Genomic DNA, 27628 nt, shown 5'->3' with positions numbered 1-27628 from the left:
TTCTAAAGTAAACAGTCGTTCACGAGTGGCATGAACGCTTCAGAAGAGACGATAACGGACCTTGTGACATCGCCAACAAAAATTGTTGGAAACATCAAAAAAGTGAAAGAAAAGTTGATCAATAACCGCAAATAAATCATCAGAGAGCTTGCAGAGAACTTGAACTTTGATTATGGATCCTTTCATGACTTTGTATACCTGTGCCGTCTTGCTGCAAAGTTGGTCCCAAAGAACCTGAATTTTATGCAAAAGGGCCGCATTGATATCACCAAAGACATGAATTCACAGCTTGAATCCGACCCAACATTCATCAAACGCATCACTACTGGAAACGAAACGTGGATTTGTGAGTGCAACCCGCAATCCTGACATTAGACCATAGAAACCACGTCAGTCAAAAAAGAAAGCGATGCTCAGGGTTTTTCTGCATTACAATGGTATCGTACACCACGAATTTTTCCAAGAGATCAGACAGTTATGAAGGACTATTATTTGGGCGTTATGAGTGAAGCAATTTACAGAAAAAGAAAGGATTAGTGGGAAAACAGTTTGTGGATTTTGCACCATGATAACACACCGTCGTCCAGTAATGCTGAATTTTTGATCAAGAACGAAACGAGTACCCTCCAACAACCATCGAATTCAGCTGTTATTTTGTTTTTTCCTTGACAATAAATTCTTGGGTATTTTGGTTTTACGGCTGGACTACCAATCCTGCTCAACCCCAAGTACGTCAGGGGAAACCACTGGTGAATACATCTTAAGGCATCCAGTTCTGCCTGTCATATCACATTTCTATATCGAGCCGCTTGCTCTAAGTACATACACCCGTTAGACGTTGAGGAGAGTTAGTTTTTTTAACGAAGTTTAACATCTCCGACCTGTGTGGTTTACGAGAGATATTTAATTTCTATCCTTCTACCCAAATTTGAGAGGCATTCCCCTATACGCCACCTGGGGACGCACCCTCTACTGATACAGCCTCCACCCGAATCCAGTGGGGGTGTGGCTCCCAGAAAATTTTTTTCTGTTGGCTCTGATGGCTATATCGAAAATAGAGTTTCAGAAATGTTTCGGGAACTGAATCAAACGCTGGCATAAATACGTTGAAGTTGTTGCTGGGGAATACATTAAAGGCGTTAATATAACTTTTGAAGAAAAAACTTGCATTTTGAATTTTTTGAATATATTCCGGGAACTTTTTGATCAAGATGGTATGTATGTATGTATGTAATATATAAGTACTACGTGCAGTGATTTCCGTGCCCAATTCTTTCAAACATTTTTCGTCATATATGTGAGTATGAATATTTCTAGTTCTCTTTTTGCGGGCTATTACTGCCCTTAGTTACACAAAAATGCCACCTAAGTCGTAGTTTGGACAGTGCTGAAATCGGCAAACAATTATTTATGTGGGCAGCGACACCTTTGAAAATTCTATTTCTATTCTCATATTCGTTGGTAACAGAAAGTCATAAACACATACAAATATAGATATTTTAGTTACTTGATTTCCAATAAAAGTTGCAATTCAAGAAGAAGTACGTGTTTGAGCATAACCAAGAGGCGACGCTTACGTCTCGAGACTGCAATCGTTTTAATCGATTTTTTATTCATCAACTTTTCCTTACAGCTTTTAAAACAATTTGCACGTCATTATAATGTTCTTGCGACTGTTGTTGTTGTTATTTTTATGTTTATAAAAAATAATACTCAACTGCAGCGCGTAGTTTGCATACCAAATAGCTGCTGCATGCCTGACGTTCCAACAGTGCTGAATAGGCAATGCGAGCGATAATGGCAATGAAGACGCACCCGGCTGCCGGTAGCTAATGTAGTGCCCATTTCTATGAGTTTATATATGTGTGTGTATGTATGTATGCAAGTGTTTATATTAGTCAACGATGTGAATTCATAGAAAAGAATTATTGTACCATTGACTCCGCATCGCTGTATACGAGTACTAAAGTATTTTATAGCTCCATGGAAGTGGTGTTCGTACAAACGCATTGAGTTATCGTTATAAAACAAAAATAAAAAAAAAGATATTTAAGTAGAAATGCTTACATACATAGCTGCCTATCGATAAAGAATAATCAAAATAACAAATCGGTAAACTCGTTCAATTGACAGCCAATACATTTAATTTATGTTTAATGTTTAATGAAACTATAGAACATGCACACATACATACATATGTTTTGATATAGTACTGCATTTAGAGTTTATTTTTTATTTACCTTTTTTTATTTTTGCATTTTTTGTTGCCATGTCATGCAATTTTTAGAGCGTTGCAAACAAGTAAGTAAGGCAAACTATGTTTTTTCTAGGTTTTACGTAATTTTCCTTTGCTATATATACTAGGGCATATGAATACAGTGTACTCCCTCCTAACGAACACCTAAGCGAGCACCTCTCATAGGCGGACACTTTTTAGTATCACAAAAATCCTTGAGATTTTTCTCTCCCTCTCATAACACTTTGCACGGGCGCAGAGGTGTTTTTTCAATATCAGACCGTTAACCGGCTCTCAGTGAATTGGAAATTATCAGCTAAATGGCTGACGTAACCGGGGTTATGACAGCATTTTACGAAAAAACCGAAATTGTGTTAGTGATATACGAAAAAACAATAGTTTCCGCCCATATTATGATACTTCGTTGCCGCCTGAATAACCACTGATTAGGTGAGGGTGTGCAGACATGTGAAATGAGTGGGTAGAATTCATGATGGAAAGAATAATGAGATGGCGCTTATCGTTGTGTATGCATTATTTTAACTATGAATGCCCTATGCCCCACTAAGGATTAAGGAACGGAAAAGAAATTACACCACTATGGTTTTAATTCGCATTCAGTAAATTCAAACACTTCTTAAAACATGTAAAAAGGTTTTCAATGTTAAGAAGAGTTGAAAGAAGAAGATTTAATATTCTAACATACCCTTAAAAGGAGCAAAAAATTAAATTTTCACCTTCAAAACATCAAATCAGTAGCATTTAATTAAAAATAAGAAACAAATACCAAACTTAAAAATTTTCGCATTCGTCAGGCACTCTCTGATGGGCGCAATCTTATTTCTATTATTCTTGGGTAAAATTCTACTGTGTAACCGAGTAACCGGTGGCATGTGACCCGAAGTTACTTTCACAATTTTGATTCGCATGGCCAAACTTGGTAATCTATGTATCATCCCTGCTCCTATAACAGGGCGCGAAAACTTTTTTCCTCACCAAGGGCATTTTAGTTCCTTTATAAGCGGACAGCCTAAAAACTCTGCCTTGGAGTTATCAAAATCAATAAATTTGTTAGATGTTATTTCACACACAAAGCGTAGATGCAAGTGAGTCTACAGCCAGTGAAAATTGTTTCAGAAATGATGGGTTTTTGAAAACAGATATCTCTAATAGATAGAAGGATGAGCTTACACAATCAGCAGTTGCTCAATTTTCCAATATTATTAATCTAGTTCTGAAGTAAGTCCCAGTTTACGTCGGAGACTGTCTTAATTTAGATAATCAAGGCTTCATACGCTCTCTCTGGGTCCAACCCGTCGAAACAGCATGATTACTGGGACTACCGTTAGATGAACTAGACGATGACGATCAGTGACAACACCGCACTAGCAGGCTACTACAACAACAACAACATGGAATTGCTTGGTTCTTGAAATTAAAGGAAAAACTCGCGACGCTAAAAAACTTCTAACTTTTTTAAACCTTGCATAGCAAAAATTCTTTACACAACTCGCATTTGATGAAACTTCTGTTTATTTTGTCAAAAATTTATGCATATATTTGTCGTGCTTTTGGAAATAAAACTGATTAAAAATTACAGATCTGTCACAAAATGAATATTAACTTTTTTTCCACTCTTCCCATAAGCGGACAAATTTTTCGGTCCCTTAGGTGTCCACTTAAGAGAGAGTATACTGTATATATGTATGCATGTATGTATTACATCATGCCTATGTATTTTTGTATTGCAAATTTTATAACGTTGTGTGATAATATTCACCGAACATCGAGGTTGTATCAATTAATAGGTTGACGAATGCAACACAGTGTGCCACCGATTGATGTAAAAAACTAAATTGCAGTAATATGAATTTCATTACAATGTTAATGTAATGTAATGAATTTCTTTTTCCGGAAACTAAAATATTATTTGACAAATTTTGCTTTAAAACTATTTTGTTATTTATTTAATTAAATTTTTTGTTTGTTTCAGTACTCACATAAACTACTTTTGAGTTAATTTGATGTCCAAGATTACAAGTAAAATTAATAATTATTTATATGTATATATATATATATGGCGCGTACATCCTCTTTGGGTGTTTGGCCGAGCTCCTCCTCGTATTTGTGGTGTGCGCCTTGATGTTGTTCCACAAATGGAGGAACCTACAGTTTCAAGCCGACTCCGAACGGCAGATATTTTTATGAGGAGCTTTTTGATGCCAGAAATACACTCGGAGGCTTGCCATAGCCTGCCCAGGGGCGTCCGCTATTAGAAAAATGTTTTTCTTAATTTGGTGTTTTCACCGAGATTCGAACCGACGTTCTCTCTGTAAATTCCGAATGGTAGTCGCGCACCAACCCATTCGGCTACGGCGGCCACCAAAATTAATAATCAGCAAGTAGAAATAAAGTCAATAAGCCGCAAGTAAATGTAAGTAGATTAGGATGTATCGGTTATATGACTGCTCGTACATATCGAGGAAAAGTTATTTGATTCTTAATTTTGTATTATTTTCACACATTTTTTACTTTGAATTGAATAAAAGATTTATGGCCTTTTAATTTGGTTACTCTTCGAGTACCGGACCATGTATAATATCAAAATGTAGAGAAGCAGTAGCACATTTTAATTGTATTTATGTATATACTTTTATTGAATAAAAAATTTTGTTTTAATATTTCAAAATATTTTTATTTCCATTTAAAGTTTATGTCAAAGTGTAAGTATGCCAAATCGTTTACCCTTTTTTATTTGTTACATTCAATTGTGAGTTACAGGGTGTTAACAAGGAAGTCAACAAAGAGAAAATTCGCTACATGCGAAAATGTGAATGCGTTGTGAATGGTGCTTATGATGCCGATGCTGTAATAGCCAATTATGTGCAATTTTGGTCTCGTCGATTCCGCTCAGGCATTTCTGATGTTAAAGAAAATTTTGAAAATATCGATAAAATCACAGAAATAATCGAAGTTGACCGGCGTATTAGTAGTCCTAGCATCGCCCAGGTGCTAAAGATCTACCGCAAAATACGCAAAAAAAAATAATGGATTAACTTTTCCCCAAACTATTGCGAAAAATATTTCGCGTGAGAAAGTTAATATGGCACCTGAATAGAAGAGGTAGTACCTTTAAAAGTATTTTTATCACAAATGTAAGTATTAATTCGTAATCTAGTATTGATTATATATCTATGATGCTGATGATGATTGATTGCTATCGCACACTGGAGTTCCGCGGAAGCCGAACTGCCGGCTACCGGACGGATCACAGATTCCGGATAGTGACACGGTCTTCAGATTTGAAGGAAAGCTGTGTTTAAGTATTTATTTACAATAAGCAGCCCTGGACAACCAGCGGGTAGGATTAATAGATGAAAGAGGTCTTGCCTTGGGGTATACCAAGTTCTTCAAAAAATCCACAACGCCCGATAATTCCACCTGACAAAGCGAACAAATGCCGCCTTCAAATAAGCATTCTGCCCTGATTCCACAACGCAGCGTCTGCCTTCTCAAACAACGTCTGGGAGAACGAGGAAAGGTATTCTGGGCTAACAACATTTGACTTTATTACTGAAACCAGATTGTATGTAGATCTTTAGTTAAAATTATTTTTCCCCTCCAGATCAGTTGTGATTTTTCCCGCATACAAATCGTGCCGACCTAATGTCAGCACTTGCTTGTAACCAAGTATTTAACTACCCGCATCAACTATTACTGGGTAATCGCTGCAAATTGGACATATTTAAAAATTCTGTCAAATGGAATACAAATTGACTGACAGGCATTCTACTAATTGTGTGAACTAAATGTGAGGTGCCAATTGAAGTGAATAAAATTAAATTGAATAAAATCGTCGAGGAAATAAATACATACCGGCGGCCTAAGCTATTATACAAAGAGGTAGAATATTTCCCTGTCATGATTAATCTTATAGAAATTATTATATTCAAATATGTTTAAACACAGAAATTCATAGAGTATAAATTAAAATCTGTCAACTATAATAAAATTCATTATTATCTTGTCAATTTAATTAACGTTAATTCTTGCACATTATTCATTACAGCGTAGCACCCACTTAAGTACGTATCTAATCAGGTAGCAGCATGTAATTAAAATAAATAACACACACACTTCTTTACTCACCTTCTGTATGCCCCAGTTCACACCAACAGTGATCGTTGATAAATTGCGGCCCCAGGCAATATTTCATCACTTTCTCCGAGCAGCTAACGGCACAACCGGAGGGTTCTACGAGAGGGAAAACAAACGCTGATCAAATTCATTTTACCAAGTATTTCACATCACTTCTGCCTCCTTACCACCATAATTGCTGACATTGAACGTCTTCAATGCAGTGATCGCTTCCTGTCGCGTCACTTGATGTTCAAAATGATATTCCTCATAGGTGTGTGTATTCGACGCCCGATCATTGAAATCATTAATATCACAGAGTACACAGGATTGTGGGGCGGCGCACGAGCTGCCAATTAAATGCGAAAACCACAACAACAGTAGGCTAAGTAGGACTAAGGAAGGTGAACGCGTCAGACAGCGTTTGGTATTTATGTTGGTGTGTGGATGACGGGTATGACTGCGCGAAGTGGTGTGAATGTTGATAACAATGACTTTTGTTGTTGTGGTTTTCGTTTCACTAGTTGCCGTTGAACTTTGCTGATAACCCGCCGAGTTGAATTTGCGGCGCAGAAGCAGTTGACTAGAGCGCAACCATAGGCAATCGCTGAGACTGAGCGCAGAGCGTTGGTGTATTGAAGGGAAAGCTATGCAATGTCTTTGTAGTAAATGATGCACTTGCCGTGATGTTTCGCTATTTGGTACTGTATCTGTTGTTGTTACGTTACTTGTCGCTCTTTTAGCATCAAGGCAACTCAATATCCTCTCTGAAAGATACTTGAAACAAGGGCTTTGACTATTGAAACTTTGACTCGCGCCATATGAAGACGAATTTTGATGTTGTTGTTGCTGCCATAGTTGGTGCTCTAGCGCATTATCACTTTTGGTTGAGCGCATTTTTCATTCCGTTTCGATTATCGTTAATACACTTATCTGCTGGCGCACGCACACACGCTTAGCAGAGCTGCAATTATTTGAATGTTTAAAAAGCTTTTCTTTGAAACAAATTATGGCTTTTCTTCATAATCACACATTTGTTTACATAATATGACACTCAAATGCATAGAATGCATGCGATAATACTCGTATTACTAGCAGGCGCTTTAAGAACCTATAAAATAAAATGAAGTGGAAAAACAAATGTCGATAGAATTATTTGTTTTGTTGGCACATACGCTAATTTTTTGTTGTTGTTGATGTAGTTGTTTTCTACACGCCGAGATGTTATTGTATTATTATTGTTGCTTTTTTCGCTCTATTGTTTAAGCATGCCGCATTATCAGTTTCACTGCAGCCATACAGCACTGAAATCTGACACTTAGCAATGTTAATTAGCATTTGAAAAAAAAGATGTTAAAAATGGTAAAAATATCCGGTACTTTGCATTTGAATTATTTCAAATTCTTTTCACGCATCACTTGTTTATACATAGGCGCATATTTCAGGCACTCGAAATAAAAAACTATTGGAAGTATATATTGTATTTATTTTTGTCGGCACTATGAAGTGGTTTATTTTTATTTTTATTTTTATTTTAATTTTTTTTAGAAAATCCGTTCATTCCCACAGCACAAAATTAGTACTGAGGAGTATTACAGATAAGTCGAAATAAAAAAATTAACTCTACTTGAAGAAAAAAGCTTTCGTAAGTAAAAATGTGTGTTTTTTAATGCTTAAAATGTCTTAAAAACTTTCTGCTGCAAAAGTTAGATTTTGAATCAAATTATTTATAACCTTATTGAATATTGACTTAAGAATATGTAGAATTCTACGTAGGCAACAGCAAATCGATATTTTGGAAGCTGCTATGACGGCTGAAGAACTATTATATGGCCCAGGAATAAATGACACAATGGATTTTTTTCAAAAATTTCGATTTTTTTTTTAACAATTATTTGTCAATTTTTTTTTGGTAAATCTGAAAAATATTATTAATTTTGAAAAAAAAACAACTTCAGACAGGCACAAGATTATCTACAGTAGCCCCAAGTGAAACTCGTACAGTTCATAAGTGAAACAAACGGTTCAAAAAAGTTAGTGCATATTTTATTTCTACAGTGGTATTAATCAAAAACAAAATAATTAAACTCAAATTTTTAATTACATTACATTTTAAGTGAGGTAAGAAATAAAATTCATGTAATTCAATGCCAAAGTGAAAATCGTACATTATATAAAAGTAAAGTTAAGGGGGTAGTATGGTTAATTCGGTGTAAAACAAGCATATTTTTCGAAATTTTTTTTGTCGACACAGTTGATTTATTCAAAATTTTAAAATTACTTCATTATAAAGTCATATTTAAAGAATATTGTGTGAAATTTTCATTGATTTTCATGAAGAAATGAGTTGGTGGCAGCGAATCTTCGCGGACGTCTCATAAAAAAGTTTTATTGCGGTGTCCCTCAGAACTCATTACTGGATCAACTAAAATCAAAAAGCCAAATTGATTTCATCAGCTAATAAAGTTTCGCAGGTAACAACGTCGAACTTTTTTTTTTTTTTTTTTTTAAATTTTTTAAAGCGCTTTGAAGTCAAAACACCGATTTTTCATAAAAAAAACTTGAAAACTTTGTTGTTTTAAAATATGACAAAATTAAAAAAAAAAAAAAACTCGACGTCATTACCTCGTGAATAAAGTAAAGAAACAAAAAAACCAAATTTGAAAAGAATCGGTGCAGTAGATATGAATCTACAGTGGACACCGACCGTAAAAAAGGCAAGTGTGAGAAAAACGCGTTTAAAGATTTTCGGCAGCGTGAAATCCGGTTGGAGAGGTAGATACTTAATCCTTTGTGTCTTTGTCAATTTTACTCTAATGCACTTCAAACTTTCACACAATAATCTTAAGATGTTATAGAATAATTTAAAAAAAAAAAACAAAAAAAAAATGAAAAAAAAAAATACCATACTACCCCCTTAATGTAAATATTAATATTTCGTATGCATGCCTTTGTTTGTGATAACCATGTTCAATCTATTTGTCATACTTTTAAAAAGTTTTTTACAAAATTTGGGCTAAATTGTTTGCCATTCCTCCTGAAGGACCCACTTCATGTCATCCTTTGAACTTATGCTATGCTGGCGAACTTCCCCATCAAGATAACTCCACAAGTTCTCAATGGGGTTTAAATCTGGACTCTGGGCTGGTATATCTATGACATGCGCACTATTATATAGCAACCTCAATCGCACATTACACACTTTATGCTTCGAGTCATTGCCCTGAAAGAAATGCAAATCTTCCCCCAAACCAAGTGTTTCTTTACAAAGCGGCAATTTTTCTTTTAGCTTGATTCATAATACCCTCAATAAGATGCAATTCTCCCGGCCCAGATGTAGAAAATGAAGCCCACACCATTACTGACCCACCATCGTGCTTTACTGTAGGCTTCATATTTTTGGCAAGTAAAGCTTCATTTGATCTTCTCCATACATAGGGTCTGCCATTTGAACCAAAAAGGTTGAATTTGCTTTCATCAGTGAATAGCACGTTCCGTCAAAATGAGAAATCTTTTGATTGATGTTTCTTGACAAATCGCAGCCTTGCTTTACGATTACGTTCGGTGATATGGGGTTTAGGCCGTGCTCTTCTGCCGTTGTTATCAGCCTTATTGAGTATATTTCTAATTGTCTGTGGGCAACATTTTTTCCCCAACACATTTTCGGCGGTTGTTGCGAGTTTCAGTGCACTTAAAAATGGATCATTTTTGACTAGCCGTAGAATATTTGTTCATCACTTGGAGAGAAAATTTTGTTATTTGTAGCTTTTAATCTATTTTTAACACTTCTATCCTCTTTGCACCGTTTTATGATGTACTGCACGGTCGACCGGCTACGACTTACAATTTCAGAAATTTCCCGAAGCGATTTTTGGTTTTCGTAATGATGAATTACTAATTTTCGCACTTCAACACTGGTTTGTCCTCTTTGCCTGCCCATTTCACTTTTTTATTATCCTTTATCAACAAATGACACAAAAGTTTAATGTTTGGGACTTCCCCGAACTCCACTTTAAAAATAACGTGAACTCACCACCGCATATTTAGGTGGATGCACGAGTTTCGCTTTGAGCTACCGACTTTTTCACGGCAGGAATACACTAGGAGGTTTGCCATTGTCTGCCGAGGGTCGACCGCTATTAGAAATAACTTTTTCTTCATTTTGGTGTTTCAGCGAGATTCGAACCTACGATCTCTCTGAATTCCGAATGGCAGTCTCGCACAAATCCATTCGGCTACGGCGGCCGCCAAAAAATTCCAGTTCTGCGGAGATAGTATGTACGAAGCCCAATCTTAGTTGGACTTGAGCATATATCACACATTCTATATGAAAAGATGTAATTAAAAACACTAAAGATGCACTCTTTCCTAGTTCCTTAATGCACCCAATCTACTTAGTAAGCTTTCCTTAAAAAGGATACATACAGTATCGGACGAAACATTTGCAACTAAAATGTGGGCAATGAAAACTTTCGATTGCTCAGCCCTTATTTGTTTGGAACCTGTTAATTTCACTTTATTTGTAATAAAAGATGTTGATTTACGTAAATAAAACAAATTTATTCAAATTCAACAGTTCATATCTTAAATTTAAAAATCAAATGTGTCCAACACCTGTATCTAATAAGACAAAACAATTACAACTAAAGGAAATGAGTAAACTATTTTTATTAAACTTAGTATTTCGTGGCAAAACCATTGCTCTGAATAACGGCTCTGCATCGTCTCGGAATTGAGGCTATCAAATTGTTAACTATCGTTTGTGGTATATTTCTCCATGCCTCCAGGACTCTTTGGAAAAATTGGTCAGTATTTGCCACATTAGTCCGATCAATTTTCTTTTTTACTATTTCCCATAGGTTTTCTATGGGGTTAAGATCTGGGGATTGTGGGGGCCACTCCATTATGTCCACTTTATTCCTCTGGAACCATGCTTTCAGGACCTTCGCAGTATGCTTCGGGTCATTATCCTGGTGGAAGACCCACTTCAAGGGCATTTCCCACTCAGCATGTGGCAGCATTACCGATTTCATAATGTCCCTGTAAACGTACTGATCCATTATGCCCATAATACGATGGAGTGGTCCCAAACCAGCAGCAGAAAAGCATCCCCAGACCATAATGTAAGCACTATGCTTAACAGTCTTTACACAGTATGATTTTTGAAGACGCTTGTTACGTGGGCGTCGAACGTAGGATACGCCATCACTTCCGACCAAATTAAATTTGGATTCGTCGCTGAAAAGAACAGCTTTCCACTTGCTTAATGGCCAATCTATGTGATCCCTTGTGAACTGCAATCGTTTTTGTTGGTTACGCTTACTAATAGTGGGGTTCTTTGCTGGTCGGTACGTCCGTAAATCAGCTTCAGCCAGGCGACGACTGGCAGTTTTTGAGCTGATTGGTAACCCAAGCTCCTTTACCAATTGGGGGCACTTCTAAATGGATATTTTTTTACCTCTCTCGCTATCAGTTTGTCAGTTCTTTCATCCGTTTTTCTTGGTCGGCCTCCTCGATGCACCACCGCGATAGTTTTGTTTTTTATAAAGCTCGCAATAATTCGAGAAATTGATGACTTATGAATATTATATTTTATGGATATATCTTTCTGGGTCATTCCTTTGTTATATTCATCTACAACACGCGCGCGTAATACTTCACCGAACTTATTTCGAGCCATTACTTCATTTAACTCAACTTTACAAAAAAAATTGTGTTATCGCCATAAATTCTGCACAAAACTGATGTTCACAAATTGACACGATTAAACTAAACTCAGAACAGTTAGAAAACAAAACCAAGCTCAAGCATTTTTACCGTTATATAGCTAAGCTCACAAGGTTGCAATTGTTTTGTCGCTCATAGTTGCAAGATAATTTAATTTTTTTTTAAATACAGCTACAAAAAGGAAAGGATCTTGAAAAGATTTTTTGGAAAATATTACTCAGATGCTCTAGTATCCATAGCGTGAAATTGAATTGCAATTGAGTGAAGAATGACATTATGACAAAAAATAAATTGAAGGCTGCATTGCAGTTGTAAATGTTTTGTCCGATACTGTAAAAATGTCAGACTAATCCATAGCATGTCTTCGCATTAATCTTAATCGTACTCTTTCGACAAATTTATAGGTTTTTTGTGGATATTCTTGAACCACCATTTCATGACCCATAAATAGAGATTCTGATTCACAATTCGTACCTATGAAAGAATCTTTTGACTGTGTGAAACGATCCAATGGAGTGTCGCCGTCGTAAATACATGAGTTGCCAACAATATGATACTTTTTATAAAAACGATTCTCGTAAACCACCTAACATACTTACAAATTTCCTATGACCAAAATTTGGAAACTTTGACCCAATTAAAAAAGAAACATAACTAAGACTGGTTGTACTATAATTTTTTCCTCAAAATAGTCCGCTTCTACGAAGCGACTGAGTTCCAACTAAAAAATAAAAATTTCTTATACTCTGTAAAGATATATTTTTATTGTTTATTATTTTTTATTACGGAATTAATCAGTTTTGCAATTTTCAGTTTTCCCACTTCCACTTTGTTCACTTTCTATTGGAATTTTCAAAAGAATCTAAAAATTTGATATATGACAGAACGTTTTTATTATCAGTTGCTGATTTATTAGCACTTCTCCGGCAAAATTCAAAACATTCACACATTCATACACACACATATTTGTATGTATATCAAACACAGCGCCTATGACACTTAAACAAAATTTTATTGCATTTGCCGCATTTATTCAAATTTGTAACAGTAAATAAAAATGAAACGAATTTCTCACACATAAAATACGTTCGGCCATACAACAGTCACGTTTCAATCGCGCGACGACGACGTAAAAACGAATTTTAAACGTCTTCCAAACTTCCCACTCGCATTCGACATACAACGAAAACCATATCCGTGTGACGCTTTTGACAGCCACTGTAACACTGAAGACTAAATGATTATTTTACTGTGTACTACTCGTACTTTTGCTTTTTTCGGTCACGATTGACATCTGGAGGATGTGTGTTTGCGCGAGTGCGTTCGACGCGTCCAATCGCTTTTATATGCAAATAAATTCTGACAGCAGCGAAAAGTTGCAAGCGCCAAAGCGCCACGAAAACAGCAAAGTGAGTGCGTATTGCAGGCATAAATGAGTAAATATGTTTGGATTGGGGCATTGATATTCGTTTCTATGTATGTATGTGTAAAAGTTCTGTTCTGCTATTGTTTGATCGACAGTGTACTTAAACGAAAAGGTAAGAGAGCAGCGCGTAAGCGTGAGAGCACCGTGACTGCGTGTGAAATTAAATACGATTCCAATATTTCAATGTGAGTAAAGTTAGACTCACTAATTTCAGTTAGACATAATATTTTAGAAGGGAATATTAAATCGGTGAATGTCAGTTTGTAAACAAAAAATTATAAGTCAATATGAAACTTATGCACTCCAGTTTTAGAACATCTAAAAATCATGATTATTATGGATTTTTTTCAATTTCAATTCAATACATTAGTACCTGTAAAAAATTTCGGAATACATAGATATATGCATATGTACATACATATTGTATTATTAGGAGTTTGGTGAAGTTTATGAGGCAATCAACTGATGTTGTCTTACAAATGAAGGGAACTTCACTTCTATGCCGACTCTGAACGGCAAATGGTTAGAAAACCCATTTTCCATAATTGATTATTAGTTTTATTATTACAAACTGAAGCTTCCAATTAAAATTATAAGCCTAATTATGAAAGCTATAGCTGCTGTAGGAGGAGGAGCTCGGCCAAACACCTAACAGAAGTGTACGCGCCAATTATGTTTTTTTTTTTTTTATAGCTGCTGTAGGATTCAGCTTCCCATAAACTGATAACTCGTGCCCACAGAAGGTTTTGTATCCGGGACAGGCAAACGGTAGTTAGTCACGCACATATCCACTACTCTGTTACGATGGATGCCAAGATATTTAAGGAATATTTGAGGAATTTTTAGTAAAAATAATGGAAAAATTCGGCATTATTGCTTCGACAGAGTTAAATAGGCTCATCTTGTGATTACAAATTGGTTTGAACTGGTGTGTTCTGAATTCAAATGCTACAAATTTATTGTTGGTCTTGTTGAAGTGGTTGAGTATTTCTACTGAAATAATACTAATTAGCGACCAGCACCGTTTTACTACCACTGTCCTCGTGTGATGATGTCTTTTTTTTTTTTTGCTTCTAAGTTAGATCCATTTTGTGGGATCCAAGTATAGCAGCAAATTATTTAACTCGATGTCTGAGATTTCAATAATTTGTTGTAAGAAATGCTAACCGAAAGAGCGAAGTGGTGCACTAGCTAGCCCCGGACATAAAATAAGTAGTGGAAAAGACTCTATACATGTTGCAGGTTGTTCAGCAACATGTTTTCAATACAGCAGCAACATTCTTGACAGAATGCCCACTTTTTAGTCTATCATCCTTTTTATACTCGACAGAACCAGTTTCTTGACATTTTTTCAACAATCTTTGAATCGCTGACTCATTCGAATGATTATTTCCGCCAAAAAAAAATCACGAAAGTTGCGATATATTGTTTCTTAAAGATCGACCATTTTCATAAAAAATTTATAACTTTAACGCGCTGTTCGATCTTATAAAATTTTACATAAATTTTTGATAAATGTCAAGTATGACATAAAAAAGGGTACCGCCTATGAACTATTTACTACACGGTTACTTTTGAATGGCCTTTTAGATGGTAAAGTCGACTCTCGTTAATTCAAACCTGCGATATTTCGAACCTCTCATTAATTCAAAGTTATCACGAGTCCCCTATAAAATCTCTTTACATATATTTCGAATTATGTCCATACATTTTTAGGCACTCTTAGGCACTTTAGGTAATTCGAACGAAAAAATCATTGCTACGACGCGGTAATTCGAACTCATATCGTCAAACACTCGACAATTCAAATTTGCAAAGTTTCTTGGTGTGTTAGTAAGAACTTTGAATTTTGGGACTCCCATGAAAATACCTTTACTGTGTGTGGTTGCGTATTACGCATAAAACATGAGCACATTTTGACCAACGCTTCCGCACGAATCGCTACGTTGGTATGCAGATCAAAAATGTTTATTAAATATTAGTCCAAAAAAATATACATGTTTGACAATTGCTGAAAAGAAGAAATTAATTGAAAAAGTAGAAGGAGGTGAGAAGAAAATCGAAGTTGGAAAGCAATTTAGGATGAGGAATCTTAAATCTCCCAAACATAATAAAGAACAAGGAGAAAATTACTGTTGCTCAACATGTTGGAGCACGGAAAAGAACAACTAAAAGTGAATTTCCTCGTCTGGAAGAAAGCCTCGTCATTTGACTTAGACAGTGTAGAGGACAAAAAATATCTATTAGCGGTACTCTGTTAAAGGAAAAGGCGAAAGAGTTCGCGTCTTCAAGTCAGGGGTGGCTTACAAACTGTTAATGATGCTGTTTCCTCTGATTGGCATGGTAAATTGAAGACACTGATTGAAAACTATGATATCCCAGACATTTTCAATACTGATGATATCCCAGACATTTTCAATACTAGAGATGTTGACAGTTCTACTTGCAGTAAATGTGAATGGGTCGGAAAAATGTAAGCCCTTAGTAATAGGAAAAGCAATGAAACCCCGATATTTTAAAGGAGTGAAATCGTTTCCTACTGATTACTGTGCTAACAAAAAAGCTTGGATGATAACAGAACTTTTTAACAATTGGCTTTTAACAGCTAATGGAAACATGAAATGGCAAAAGAGAAAAATTTTACTATTTTTAAACAATTGCACTGTCCACAACAGTCCTCCTACATTGTCCAACATAGAACTCTACTTCTTTCCGCCAAATACAACTTCCAAACGGCAAGCATTGGACTAAGGGATCATTCATAATTTAAAGACTTGTATAGCAAAGAAATTGTTAAGATCATTTTGGAATCTCTCGACAAGCAGCTAATTACGAATATCACGGTTCTGACAACTATTTTACTGATTGATAAGGCATGGAGAACTGTAACAACGCTAACGATTCTCAACTGCTTCAAAAAATTGGGTTTCGTAAAAGAAGGTCAGGACAATTCGCAAATAATTATGGCTGATGAAGAACCATCAATGGTACCACTAGTTGACATGAGCGATGTGACTTTTTCTTAAAAAAGTAAGCATTTTCATACAAATGAAGAACTCTAGAGTTTGAAGTCACCTGCAAGCGATAGACTGTTTTTGGGTGAAACATTTTTATTATAGAAAAGTGCGCAGTGGTCGGGCTTTGCTTTTGTATCACTTTGATGTTTAATGTCTGCAGTAGGGATCGAGCCCAGCGCCTACTGCGAGCAAATGATGCACAAACACATTTCGCTACGGTGCGCCGCCCATCATATTTGTATGTTTAATACTTTCGAATTCGGTGGAATAAACTTAATGGTAAACAAATTGCGAATTTTTTAACTTTAATGTTTGTCTTTGTCTTGTCTTGAATGATTAAATTAACGATTTCACAATAAGAGAATATGAGTTTTATCACTCAGCAGAGTATTTTTAACAAATAAATATTTGCAAATGTGTTCACAAAAATTCAGAAAATATACTTACATACATACAAACATACGTACATACATACATATATTACACATTATCAGTTCATTCTCAGTTTGTTTATTTATGAATTTTTTTTTTTTTTTTGCTGTTGAAATGACAAACATTTAAACAAGGTGGCGCAAATTTAGTCACCCAATCGGAAAATGTATAATTTTTGCAAATGACGTCGCACGTTAATCATATTTGACATTTGTGAACTAGACAGCTGAACAGACAGAACAAATAGCAGACAAGCAAGGAAGCGCTTCGGACTACTCCTACTTTAGCGCTTAAAGCTATACGGAATGTGGTACTCATGGACATCGCAAGGCAAACTGCCGCTGCACGCGCCGCAATTAGATTGAGATGTTCGGGCCATAAGCTAGACTTAAGCTAATGGCACTCCAGTATTCTTAAAAACTTTGAGTTCATCCCCTTGGTGCTGGATCATTTTACACCATCGCTGGGTCCGAGCGGTACTTTTCCCATTGATATTGAAACTAGTCGGGAAATGCCTGACTTTACTCTCGACTACATACGAATACTTCGATACTAAACTCATTTGGGTTCTCGCTCACATCGGCAAAGAGAGAAACTGCTGGGCTGATGAACTGGCTAGACAGAGCACCCTGGAAATGGTTTTATTATGAAATAAGAGAGCCTGTGGTCTACTTCTGGAAATGTGAACCTCGCGTCAACTAAGCGAGCGCTGGGCTAGACAGGGGACCCTAGAGACGGTTTCATTACGAAACGAGAGGATTGGGGTTCCCTTGAGAACCTGTGGTATACTCCTGGAAAGATGGACCTCGCGTCAATTAAGCGAGCGCTAAGCTAGACAGGGGACCCTAGAGGCGGGGAACCTGTAGTCTACTGCTGGAAAGATGGACTTCACGTCAATTGAGCAAGCGCTAGGCTAGTGCGCAAACGTGCAAAGTCGCGAGATCCTTCGGCCGCAGGTAGATCGGAGGCGCTCGAGGGAACTTCTAAGGCTAATAAAGCCGCAGCTCCCCCCATGTGGTGGGGCTTGAGATTGCTTCAAGTCATTTCTGCAGAAGTTGTCTGGAAGATAAGTCGAGCCATCTCAGCACCTTTTTCTCAGCTGCCCTGCTCACGACGAGCAAGACTTAGGCATCTGGGCTCTTACTTTTTTGCTATACCTCCAGATATTGGGGGTTTAAATATCACACATCTGGTGAAATCCATCAGTAGCTTAATGTGGTTATACAATTGTAATTAGCCATTGTTGGTCTCAGCCTCTAACACAAAGCCTCTTTTTCCTTTTCCCACCTGTTTGGTTCTTTTCCTTCTGTCTACCACCCCCCTGGATGGTATCACAATGAACGAATTTTGATTATTTGTCCAAGTGGGGCCCTCGCAAGGGTAGCCATTTATCCTAACATAACCCAATGAAGCTCGTAAAGGTCAAAATGAAGATTTCCATCTCTCAAAATAATTTTGTAGCAAAAAAGTCACCCAAAAACAAATTAGGATGATTAATTTTGTGGAACCTTGTATTTGATAGTGTTGACTAAAGTACTGTTATAAAAGATAACATATCCAAAGACCGATGTTGCTATTTGTTATTTATTTTATTATTCTTAAGTTAAGTGTTCTAAACTTTCATATTTTCTTTTCACATTTTCATTATAAAAAGTTTTTTTTCCGCACAAATTTGTTACTGCATGAGCCACTAATTTGTTAGGTTCCCAATCCATGCACGCCGCAAGCCGTTATATGTTAGTCTACTTATGCTCATGAAACATTTACATACGTACGCATGTAGGAATATTTCTTTTATATTGTCTCATTTTCTGCTACTTTATTACTCCAGCCACCACACGACTGTCGCACGCCACACACCGTGTTGATTAAACGCACCAATCATCTAGGTATTTAGATGATTCAGTATTCATCCAGCCATACTAATCGTCCGTCCTCCCTTTATGTGCTTTTAACGAAGCCCCACTAATTGATATGCCTACATTCATATCATTCCTAGCATATAATTTTGACACACTTTCTTCAGTGCCTACCTCACCACCATTTTTATTCCTATCCCCCCCGACTGTACATCTTACTTTCTCTTTTGCTTATAATTTATTTTAATGCTACACAGGCTGCTGCAATGTTAGTTTGGGGCTTCTTACTCCCCAGTTAATAATAGAACGCAGCAGCTCATAAAGTGAATTCTTTAGGTCGCCTATTTATAGGCTTCTCGAAAAAGTAATCAAAATGTATGTGTATGTATGCTTTAGGCCCAGCGTCAGAAATATTATTCTCACATGTGCTAGTTCATTTGATTACTTACAGATGTATGTATACAGCAACAGACAGGTTGTTGCTGCAACTTAGAGGATACATGTGTAAGTGTATGGCCAAAATATGCATACGCATGTATGTACACTACATGTTGATATTCGCCCTTTTAGTTGTGCGTACCCTGTAGAGAAAATTTGAACGGCAAAAAAATGCCCGATTATTATTGTTATGAGGGGATTTAGCAGTGCGACATGAAAGATCTATTGTTCCCCTCTATCTATTTATTAACTTCCTCACTAAATTTTATTATTTCTCCTACTTTATTGTGTTGTATTTACTCCTCTGGCAAAATTTGTTTACCCAGATGTTGGCCTGAAGAAATAATGAAAGTAGTTCATACTAAACGAAATATGAATTTACTTATTATGTTTCGCCGTTGCCAGTAGGGCGGAGATGATGATTTTGAAAGTATGTATTGGGTGGTTTTGAAGATTTTGAGTACTTAAAGTGATAATAGTAGGTACGTAGAAGTAGCAATCCATTTTGATACCACAATAGCAGTTTGTCTACTACTTTCGTTAAATCATTTTGTTTTAAATGCAAACCCATTTATCTGGCTGACCTTATATCTCTAAGAACGATGAGCCAAAGTATCTAAACCTTCTCTAAAGGTAGTCACATTTTTGCATAACCAGACAGCTACCTCATTAATTTCAGCCTAAAATAAAGTACAGTGACTAGGAAAACGAGCCGAAGCGTTTATTTTCGGCTTCTTTTTTTGGTCCAATCGATCAGTGAAATTTTTGACTACTTTTTTCAATAAATTTGGCCATATGGCGTCAATGGTGGCTTGAATATTGGCTTCCAATGCTTAAAGGGTGGCTGGCTTAACCGCTTAAACTAAAACATAACATAGCCCTGCACGTTGGCCTACAAGAATAGGTACGAAGCGGGTAACAAACTTATCATTTTTCTGAATTTTCAAGAAGAATGCCATTTCAATGCTGGTGGATTTTCCTACTGGGATGAATCCATATTTGTATAGTTGTAAGAGCATATAAAGTTGTTAATTCTATTTTCCATTGCTCCCAACCTGCAAGATTCTGTGGAATTCAAAGAAAGATTTATTTTCCTAGTTCTCACATAAATAATTAGTTGATTAGATGGTTCTAGAGTGTTTTTATTCTATCTTAATAGTTAATTTTATGTGTATTTCTTGAGTTTTAAAGTCGAAATTTTAGTTATGAATTATGAAATTTAATTTTTTTTGTTTACATTTAGAATTAAAAAGCCTTAAATTTCAGCATAGTTTATTTTCATTAGAGCATTTCAATTATTAGTGGATTCCAAAATATTTGTATTTTTGTTAAAATGACAGTTTGGCCTCCAGAAGGTGCTGGTGTCTCAAAAGCCACATTGATTACCGGATAAAAACATGTATTTTCAAGGTAGTCACTTCGCTAACTTTTCTAAGCTAACCTGGTCAGTCAGGCCAGTCTTCTTTTTTATGGCGAAAATAAACTCGGAGGTTACCCACTGTTTGCCGAAGGGTGACCGGTATAAGAAAATCTAAAATCTTTTCTATCATTTTATTGTTGTGTGCCCACAATGGGATTAGGACCCGGGTACTTCCGAATAGTAGTTGCGTAGTCACCCATTCGGCTACAACGGCCAAATATAATACTCATCTCTTTTCACTTTACTGGGGTTTCTGCAAGCAATTATCAAAACACTGAGACGTATTACAGTATACAGTTTATTAAAATTTGGATACAAAAAGCTCACAATTGCATGGAAATACATTCGTTTGACAACTTAAACGAGTTCTTGCGAAAGCTGGGAGGTTTTTTTTAAGTATAAAATCGGCCGCCGTAGCCGAATAGGTTGTGCGTGTCTACCATACGGGAGCGCGAAGGTTCGAATCTCCGTGCATGAAGCAGCAAAATGATAGAACAATTTTCTTTAATAGCGGTCGCCCCTCGGCAATTAATGGCAGAGCTCCGAGTGTATTTCTGCCATGGAAGAGCTCCTCATAAAAAAACCATCTGACGTACGAAGGCGACTAAAAACTCTAACTGCCTTCATTTGTGGAAAACCTCAAGACGCACACCACAAAAAGGAGGTAGAGCTCGGTCAAATACCTAACAGAAATGTACGCGCCAATTATTTATTTATTTATTTTATAATATTTTGTTTGCGAAATTTTGAAAGGCAGTCCTTATGACTATTTTTTCTTCATTACTTTGAAAAATTAAAATCTGACATCGATAAGTGGAACCTGTGAAGTATAGTATAGAGCAGGTTGGCCTCTGGAGGCAATCTTTCAAGGGACATGATAGGCATATTCGGGCAGTTTACCTCGTATTTCTCCGAACTTCGAACCGATCTCTCTATCCGCAAACTAGACTTTGAGGGTCGTGCCAGGGCAATATTTCCAAGTAGACAAGATTGGATCGAGGCGAAAATCTGCACCGAAGCTTGCACCTCTGTCTTCACTGCCGGTTCCAAGATGGAATCGGGAGTCGGAGCAGGGGTTTTCTCTAAATCAGCCAATTTATTTATTTCCTTAAAATTGCCAAATTCTAGACGTGATTTTCAGGCAGAAGTCTTTGCGATCCTGCAGGCATGCAAAATGCTTAGGGAACACAGGAGCGAGGGAGATATTAACATTTTCTCCGATAGTCAAGCCGCAATCAAGGCTCTGTCGACGCCATGGTGCAGAACGAAACTAGTAAACTGCTGTGAGGAGATCAAAACTCTTGGGTGTGCTGGTAAAATTTCTCTAATCTGTGCTCCATGACATAGGAACATAGAGGGAAATGGAATTGCCGATGAGCTTGTCAGGAAGGGGACTGAATTGGCCTCAGAGACCTCTTACCTGGGCATCGGCATCCGCCTGACAATTGTTAAAGGGGAATTGCACAAATTATTTCTGAGCAAAGCGCAAAAAAAAATGGAGCTCCATTTCTTCAAATGCTCCTTTGGACTTCTCGCCATTCAATTTTCATTTCATTTAGCTTTGTTTAAGCCATTTAAGCTCCATTGCAGAAGCTGTAAGGACCTTTCATAAAAGGAAACTGTTGAGCACTTTCTCTGTAAATGTCCGGGGTTGGCAGCTAAACGATTCAGATCACTGGGTGCTCTTTTCTTCGACAGCCTCTGGCTAGCTGTAGATACATATCTGCCTGTTGGAGGTCTCATAATGGTATCAAAACGTCGATTTGGTGCTACTTGAAGAGTGCCAGACTGGCACTTCAACCATTTCACATACCTACCTACCTAAGTGGAACCTAGATACGAAATTTCTGTTGGCCAGTGTAAATCATAATTGCAAAATATCGGATTCGAAACTTTTGGTTCGATCTCCACAGTAACTAGAGAAATAAGTTTCACCCACTTTGGGAAACCCTTCTCACACATATATGTATATTATACTTACATACATGCGTTCCTCCGCATGTGAGTAAGAATGTAAATACATCAAAGTATGGGTAATACAGTGCACTCGCGATAACTCGAACTAATTAAAACAGGCGCTGTTCGATTTATCGAATTTGTTCGACTTATCAATTGAGTGTGCTATGTTAAAAAAACAGTCATCGATATCGATTTTTCGATCGATTGTTGAAAATGGAAGCCAGTAGAAAATTTCTGTAGCATAGTTTCGTTATACGAATTACATTTTGGTCCATTGGCTGGATCAATGGTGTCACATTCGGCGGCATAAACATAGTTAAAATTAAACCATCCTCGGACTTTAATTCGATTTCGTTGGGATGTGATGGGGCATTATCAATTAGAAGAAGAGCCTTCTCAGGTAGTCCCCATCTTTCAAATTTTTTCTTACCTAATTATTAAAGTCATTTAACTTGGTTAAAAAAATTGTTTTAATGAATCTGGATTTTACCTGCGGCACGAACGAATTATGAAACCAGTCTTTGAAAATCGCCGAAGTCATCCAGGCTGATTTGGAATTTTTGTACTCCACAGTTAAAATTTTTGAAAACACAAGGATTTCTTGCTTTGTCAATAACGAGAAGTTTAAGCTTATGGTTGCCGGTAGCGTTAGTGCAAGCCATAAATTGCCTTATCTTTCTTTTTTATAAGACTTATGGTGGACTTGGCTACCCCATATTCCTTCGCTAGAGAAGTAACACTACGTCCACGTTTAATTTTGTTAAGGACTTCAGCCCTCTCTTTTAATGTTAAACACTTCAACCTTTTACGATCCATTATTCACGTGCACTGATATACTACAAATGACAAATTTAAAGCAATTTGGTCAATGCAAGATGTTGTTCCCAGAAAACTAACGGGATATTAACGCCGAAATATTCATATGGACAATACACTAGTATACATATAATTTATATACATATACTATTACATATGTATCTATGTACAAAATGTACATGTTTGAAAAGAATGTGTGTACAAATAAATTTGTTTTTTTGTTCGAGTTATAGCGCTTTTTTATTGTTCGAGTTACAAAGAAGTCAATAGGGGAAAAAATGTGTTCGAGTTAGCACGTCGTTCGACTTAGCGGCTATTCGAGTTACCGCGAGTGCACTGTACTTCTACAAAGCCAACAACAGTAAAGCCAGTAAAGAGAACTATGAAATTTTAGATGACATCATGCACAGGATAATAACCCGCATGCCATGTTTTGCAGTATTTACGAAGAGTCCCAGTGAAGACATCAAAATGCCAAATCGGCCATAACTAGAACAATAAAGTTATTGTGAAAGCACACAAAGATTCCCATGACATGATGACAAGCCAACATAGTAGAAATGTGGTATGCGTCGCATTTGCATTTCACTTAAATCGCACATTTTACAAAAGGGCAAAAAAAAAAGATTACGTGAAAGCACTTTTAATGTGAAAATTGTATGTGTAAAGCCCATTTAATTTGCGTTTGTTTCACCATCGCCTGCAAGTCCTTGAAGATTCGAAGTGTATTTGTGGCCGCTTACGGGCAACGTCGTTCGATTGGGGTAGGGCACGGATAATCGCATGCAAACAACCAATGAACGAAAGTAAAGGCTCATACGTACATTTTTATATCCTTTGTGCGGCGAAAGTGCCGTTGCCAATTTAAGAAGGTGACAGCAGCTTTGTTTACATAGTTGCCTGCCAAGAAAGCAGGTCACTTGCGCAAAAAAGTTTGCCTCCCAATGGGCACGCAAATATACAGTTACGTATGGTTGCATATTTATATATTTATTTATTTCCATGAATTTATTGATCGATCGCTCGTGATTCATTGGAAACCTTTTGCATGTTTTTGTTTTCCTTTGGCTTTGTTTTTGTTTTTGTTGTTGCGTTTTCTTGTTTATCTTTAACTTTCGGCCGGTAGTTGTACACAACAGCAATAATAAATAAAGTGCTCACAAATAGTTTGAATGCCAATGTGGCAATTCGTGTGCAATTATTTAGCTTGGCGTTTAGTGCTGCTGTCGTTTGAATAATGTTTGGCAGAAGAAAATCACTTTATTGGTATGTAGGTAATTTATGACTTCATATGTCAATCATCGGTGGAGAATTTTTATTAATATACATATACACATACATATTTACATGTGTACAGGCATTATACAAGGTGGCACAAAGTTAATCACCCTTTTGGAAGATTTTTGAAGATTTTGGTGTCGTATGGCAATCATATTTGGCACTTGTGAACTAAACAGCTGCACTAAAGAAAGATACAGTAAATGGAGAGCGTAAAGGCCAAAATAAAGATTTTCAACAATCAAAAATAATAATTTTTGTTTTTATTTAGTAAAAAAGTTATTCAAGTAGACAAACAGACAAGAAATGGAGTGCGTAAAAATCAAAATAAAGAATTTCGTCACTCAAAATATATATACGTATGTATATATATATTTTTTTCATTTGTAAAAAAGTTATTAAAAAAAAAATTGGGTGACGGCACCTTGTACATGTTGTGGAGGAAATTGTGCGTATTTTAATTTTGTTTGGCAGTCCAAGTGCACATAGTAAAAAAGGCATTTTATTTAGCGTGCTTTTCGCAATTGTTGAGTGCTGATTGTTATGTCTGCTTCACATTTGTGTGATGTTTCCTTTATTACTTTTTTTATTTATTTATTTATGAACATTTTTTCTATTCGTTTCAATAGAAGTATGAGTAAGTATGTATAGAAGTACATATGTATAAGTCCTGAAACTATAAACAAAACTATTTTAGTACAGGAAAAATAATTTTGAAAAAAAATGTGAACTGCCCTACATTTGGAAATTTTCCTGGATAACAAAAAACCTGATTTTCGCCGCATGGTGTAACATTCTTATCAAATAAATGAAACAATGTATTTGAGGATTCGTTAGTCTATGAGTCTTCAGACAAGTAGGTTGCTAGCTCGCCTGCCCTAGCTTAGTGATAGAAATACTACCCTACATCTCTAAGCAGGTGTTTGCTTGTTTTTGGGTTCGCGGGTGGTATTTTATTTCCTGCCCTGTATATACACCCTATCCGCAACCTGGGGACGCGTCCGATGGGAGTTAAAAAAGTTATGGTATTTTGAATAGGTAACACTTCGTATCGTTCACCCTATATACATACATATTAAATGAGAACTATTGTTTGAAAAATGAATATTTTTAGTTCCTATGGTCATAATAAATGGGTTATTTTTAGTTTTCTTGGTTATACCTTCCAGCAAAATGTGTTACATTCGGCTTTTTATTCAAGTTTTTCTTTCCGTTTCATATGTTATAATATTTTGCTAAGTTTTCGGTTTTAAAAAATCTATTCCATTACATTTATCTTTAGTATTTCGGTATTTTTATTCAGGTGTTTAGCTTATGACTGTGCACTAAGTATAAAATAATTTTCCAAGCCACCCAACGAGAAAGAAAGGGGTTATATAATATATAATTGGCGCGTCAAAAAAGGAATGTCAAGTATATGAAAATGTTGTATATGCATATGTTTTGCCTGTTTTTATCCAAAACTTCATAGTTTATTTCTTTCTAAGCATATTCTAATTCATATTCTATTTAAATCAATGCATGTTATATTAATAATGCAATTCTACGTCAGCCTTACCGATTATTTATTCAATTATTTTATTAATGATTTGATATTGCTCACTAACTCTTTTATACATTTCGCGGCTGTGTCTCTGTTATGCACAGTTTTAGCTTCGGTAAGACAATCGTTTAAGGTTATAACTTCACACCACTTTTCATTTCGAAATTCACCAAATTTAAAACTCTTTCACCAACACGTTCGGTAATCCATATATTTTTTACACACACTGTCCGGCATTTTATTATTTGTTATAATGTGAAAATATTATGCAAATGCACATAAAATCTTGCAACAAAAGTTTCAGCGTAAAAAAACAACCACTCCAACAACAATAAGCCAAACTTAAGGCTTTTGCACAAACAAACAAAAATTAATATAAAGAGTAAAGAAACCCCCAACACTGCACATACTTGAAAATATACATGTAAACATATGTATAGGTGTGTTCCCCGTATTGACAAACAGTATACGTCTCAGCTGTCGTCTTCTCCGTTGCCGCTATAACGTCAATGAACTTTACTCCACGTAGCTTCAAGCACAACTGAAATCAGCAAATCAAAAGAAATCGGCGATTGTCATGGAGAGTACCTTTCTGCATATAACAGTAGTTGGGTTAATATCCCCATATCCTGCGCAAGCAAATGGTCGATTCATTGGAAAAACTACCCCTAAAAAGTTTAACCAACTACGACATTAAAGTATGGGAGAATAATTTGCATTGAATGCTTATTGAAAAGAGCGGCTATAGGACACGAATGAACACTTGATGAATATTTGTTGTTGTGGTCACCCCAAGACGAACTTTTGTTTGTGTCGAGTGTCGTGAAATAAAAAAACATTGCATATGCCTAGGATAGCTTGAGCATATATTATAATATATGTATGTGTATATGTAGATACAATGGAAGGATGAATATTTATAATAAAAAATTATGGTGCATTAATCTACTTCAAATAGAAATGAATAATCTACTTAGAATATATTGTTTTTAATATTATCTAAAAAATATATGTTTATAAGCATACCTACAACCTGTAATAAATAATATAGAAAAAAGTTATAATTTTTTATTTTAAAAATGTTTTATGATAGGTAGCTTAGGCTATAAGATTTAGATTATACATACATATATACATACAGTAATACAATTAGAATAATTCTGCGTAATATAATCACGATAGTTGTCTTAAATTAATACCTTATCGTTAGGATATTCGCTTTCCTTGTTCAAAGTTTGCGTAAGCTTCTGGTTTTAATACATAAGTTTTGCCTTTCAATGTGTGACGCTTTGTTTCGATATCGATCAAATTCGCCTATGAAACTTCTTATTGCAGAAATG

The 27628-nt window shown here is 36.1% G+C and overlaps 1 protein-coding gene across 5 annotated transcripts in view; it reads right to left on the bottom strand.

Annotated features, from left to right (window-relative positions):
* Positions 1-26904, bottom strand: part of LOC128860125 (uncharacterized) — a 54072-nt gene extending 27168 nt beyond the window's left edge. Inside the window, exons 1-4 of one of the 5 annotated variants that reach the window (XM_054097395.1) lie at positions 13176-13469; positions 7549-7690; positions 6562-7484; positions 6386-6490 (exon numbers count right to left, since the gene is read on the bottom strand). In XM_054097395.1, coding sequence (XP_053953370.1) covers positions 6386-6490; positions 6562-7270 — 814 coding nt within the window. In that variant the 5' untranslated portion in view covers positions 7271-7484; positions 7549-7690; positions 13176-13469. Of the gene's footprint in view, positions 1-6385; positions 6491-6561; positions 7485-7548; positions 7691-13175; positions 13470-26698 lie in introns of those variants that run through there. The other 4 variants (XM_054097393.1, XM_054097398.1, XM_054097394.1 and 1 more) reach the window with 4 other exon arrangements.
* Between the last annotated feature and the right edge of the window lie 724 nt (positions 26905-27628).

Source organism: Anastrepha ludens, chromosome 4, assembly GCF_028408465.1.
Source record: "Anastrepha ludens isolate Willacy chromosome 4, idAnaLude1.1, whole genome shotgun sequence".
NCBI classification, from domain to species: domain Eukaryota; kingdom Metazoa; phylum Arthropoda; class Insecta; order Diptera; family Tephritidae; genus Anastrepha; species Anastrepha ludens.
This window is presented reverse-complemented; position numbering and strand designations above follow the sequence as displayed.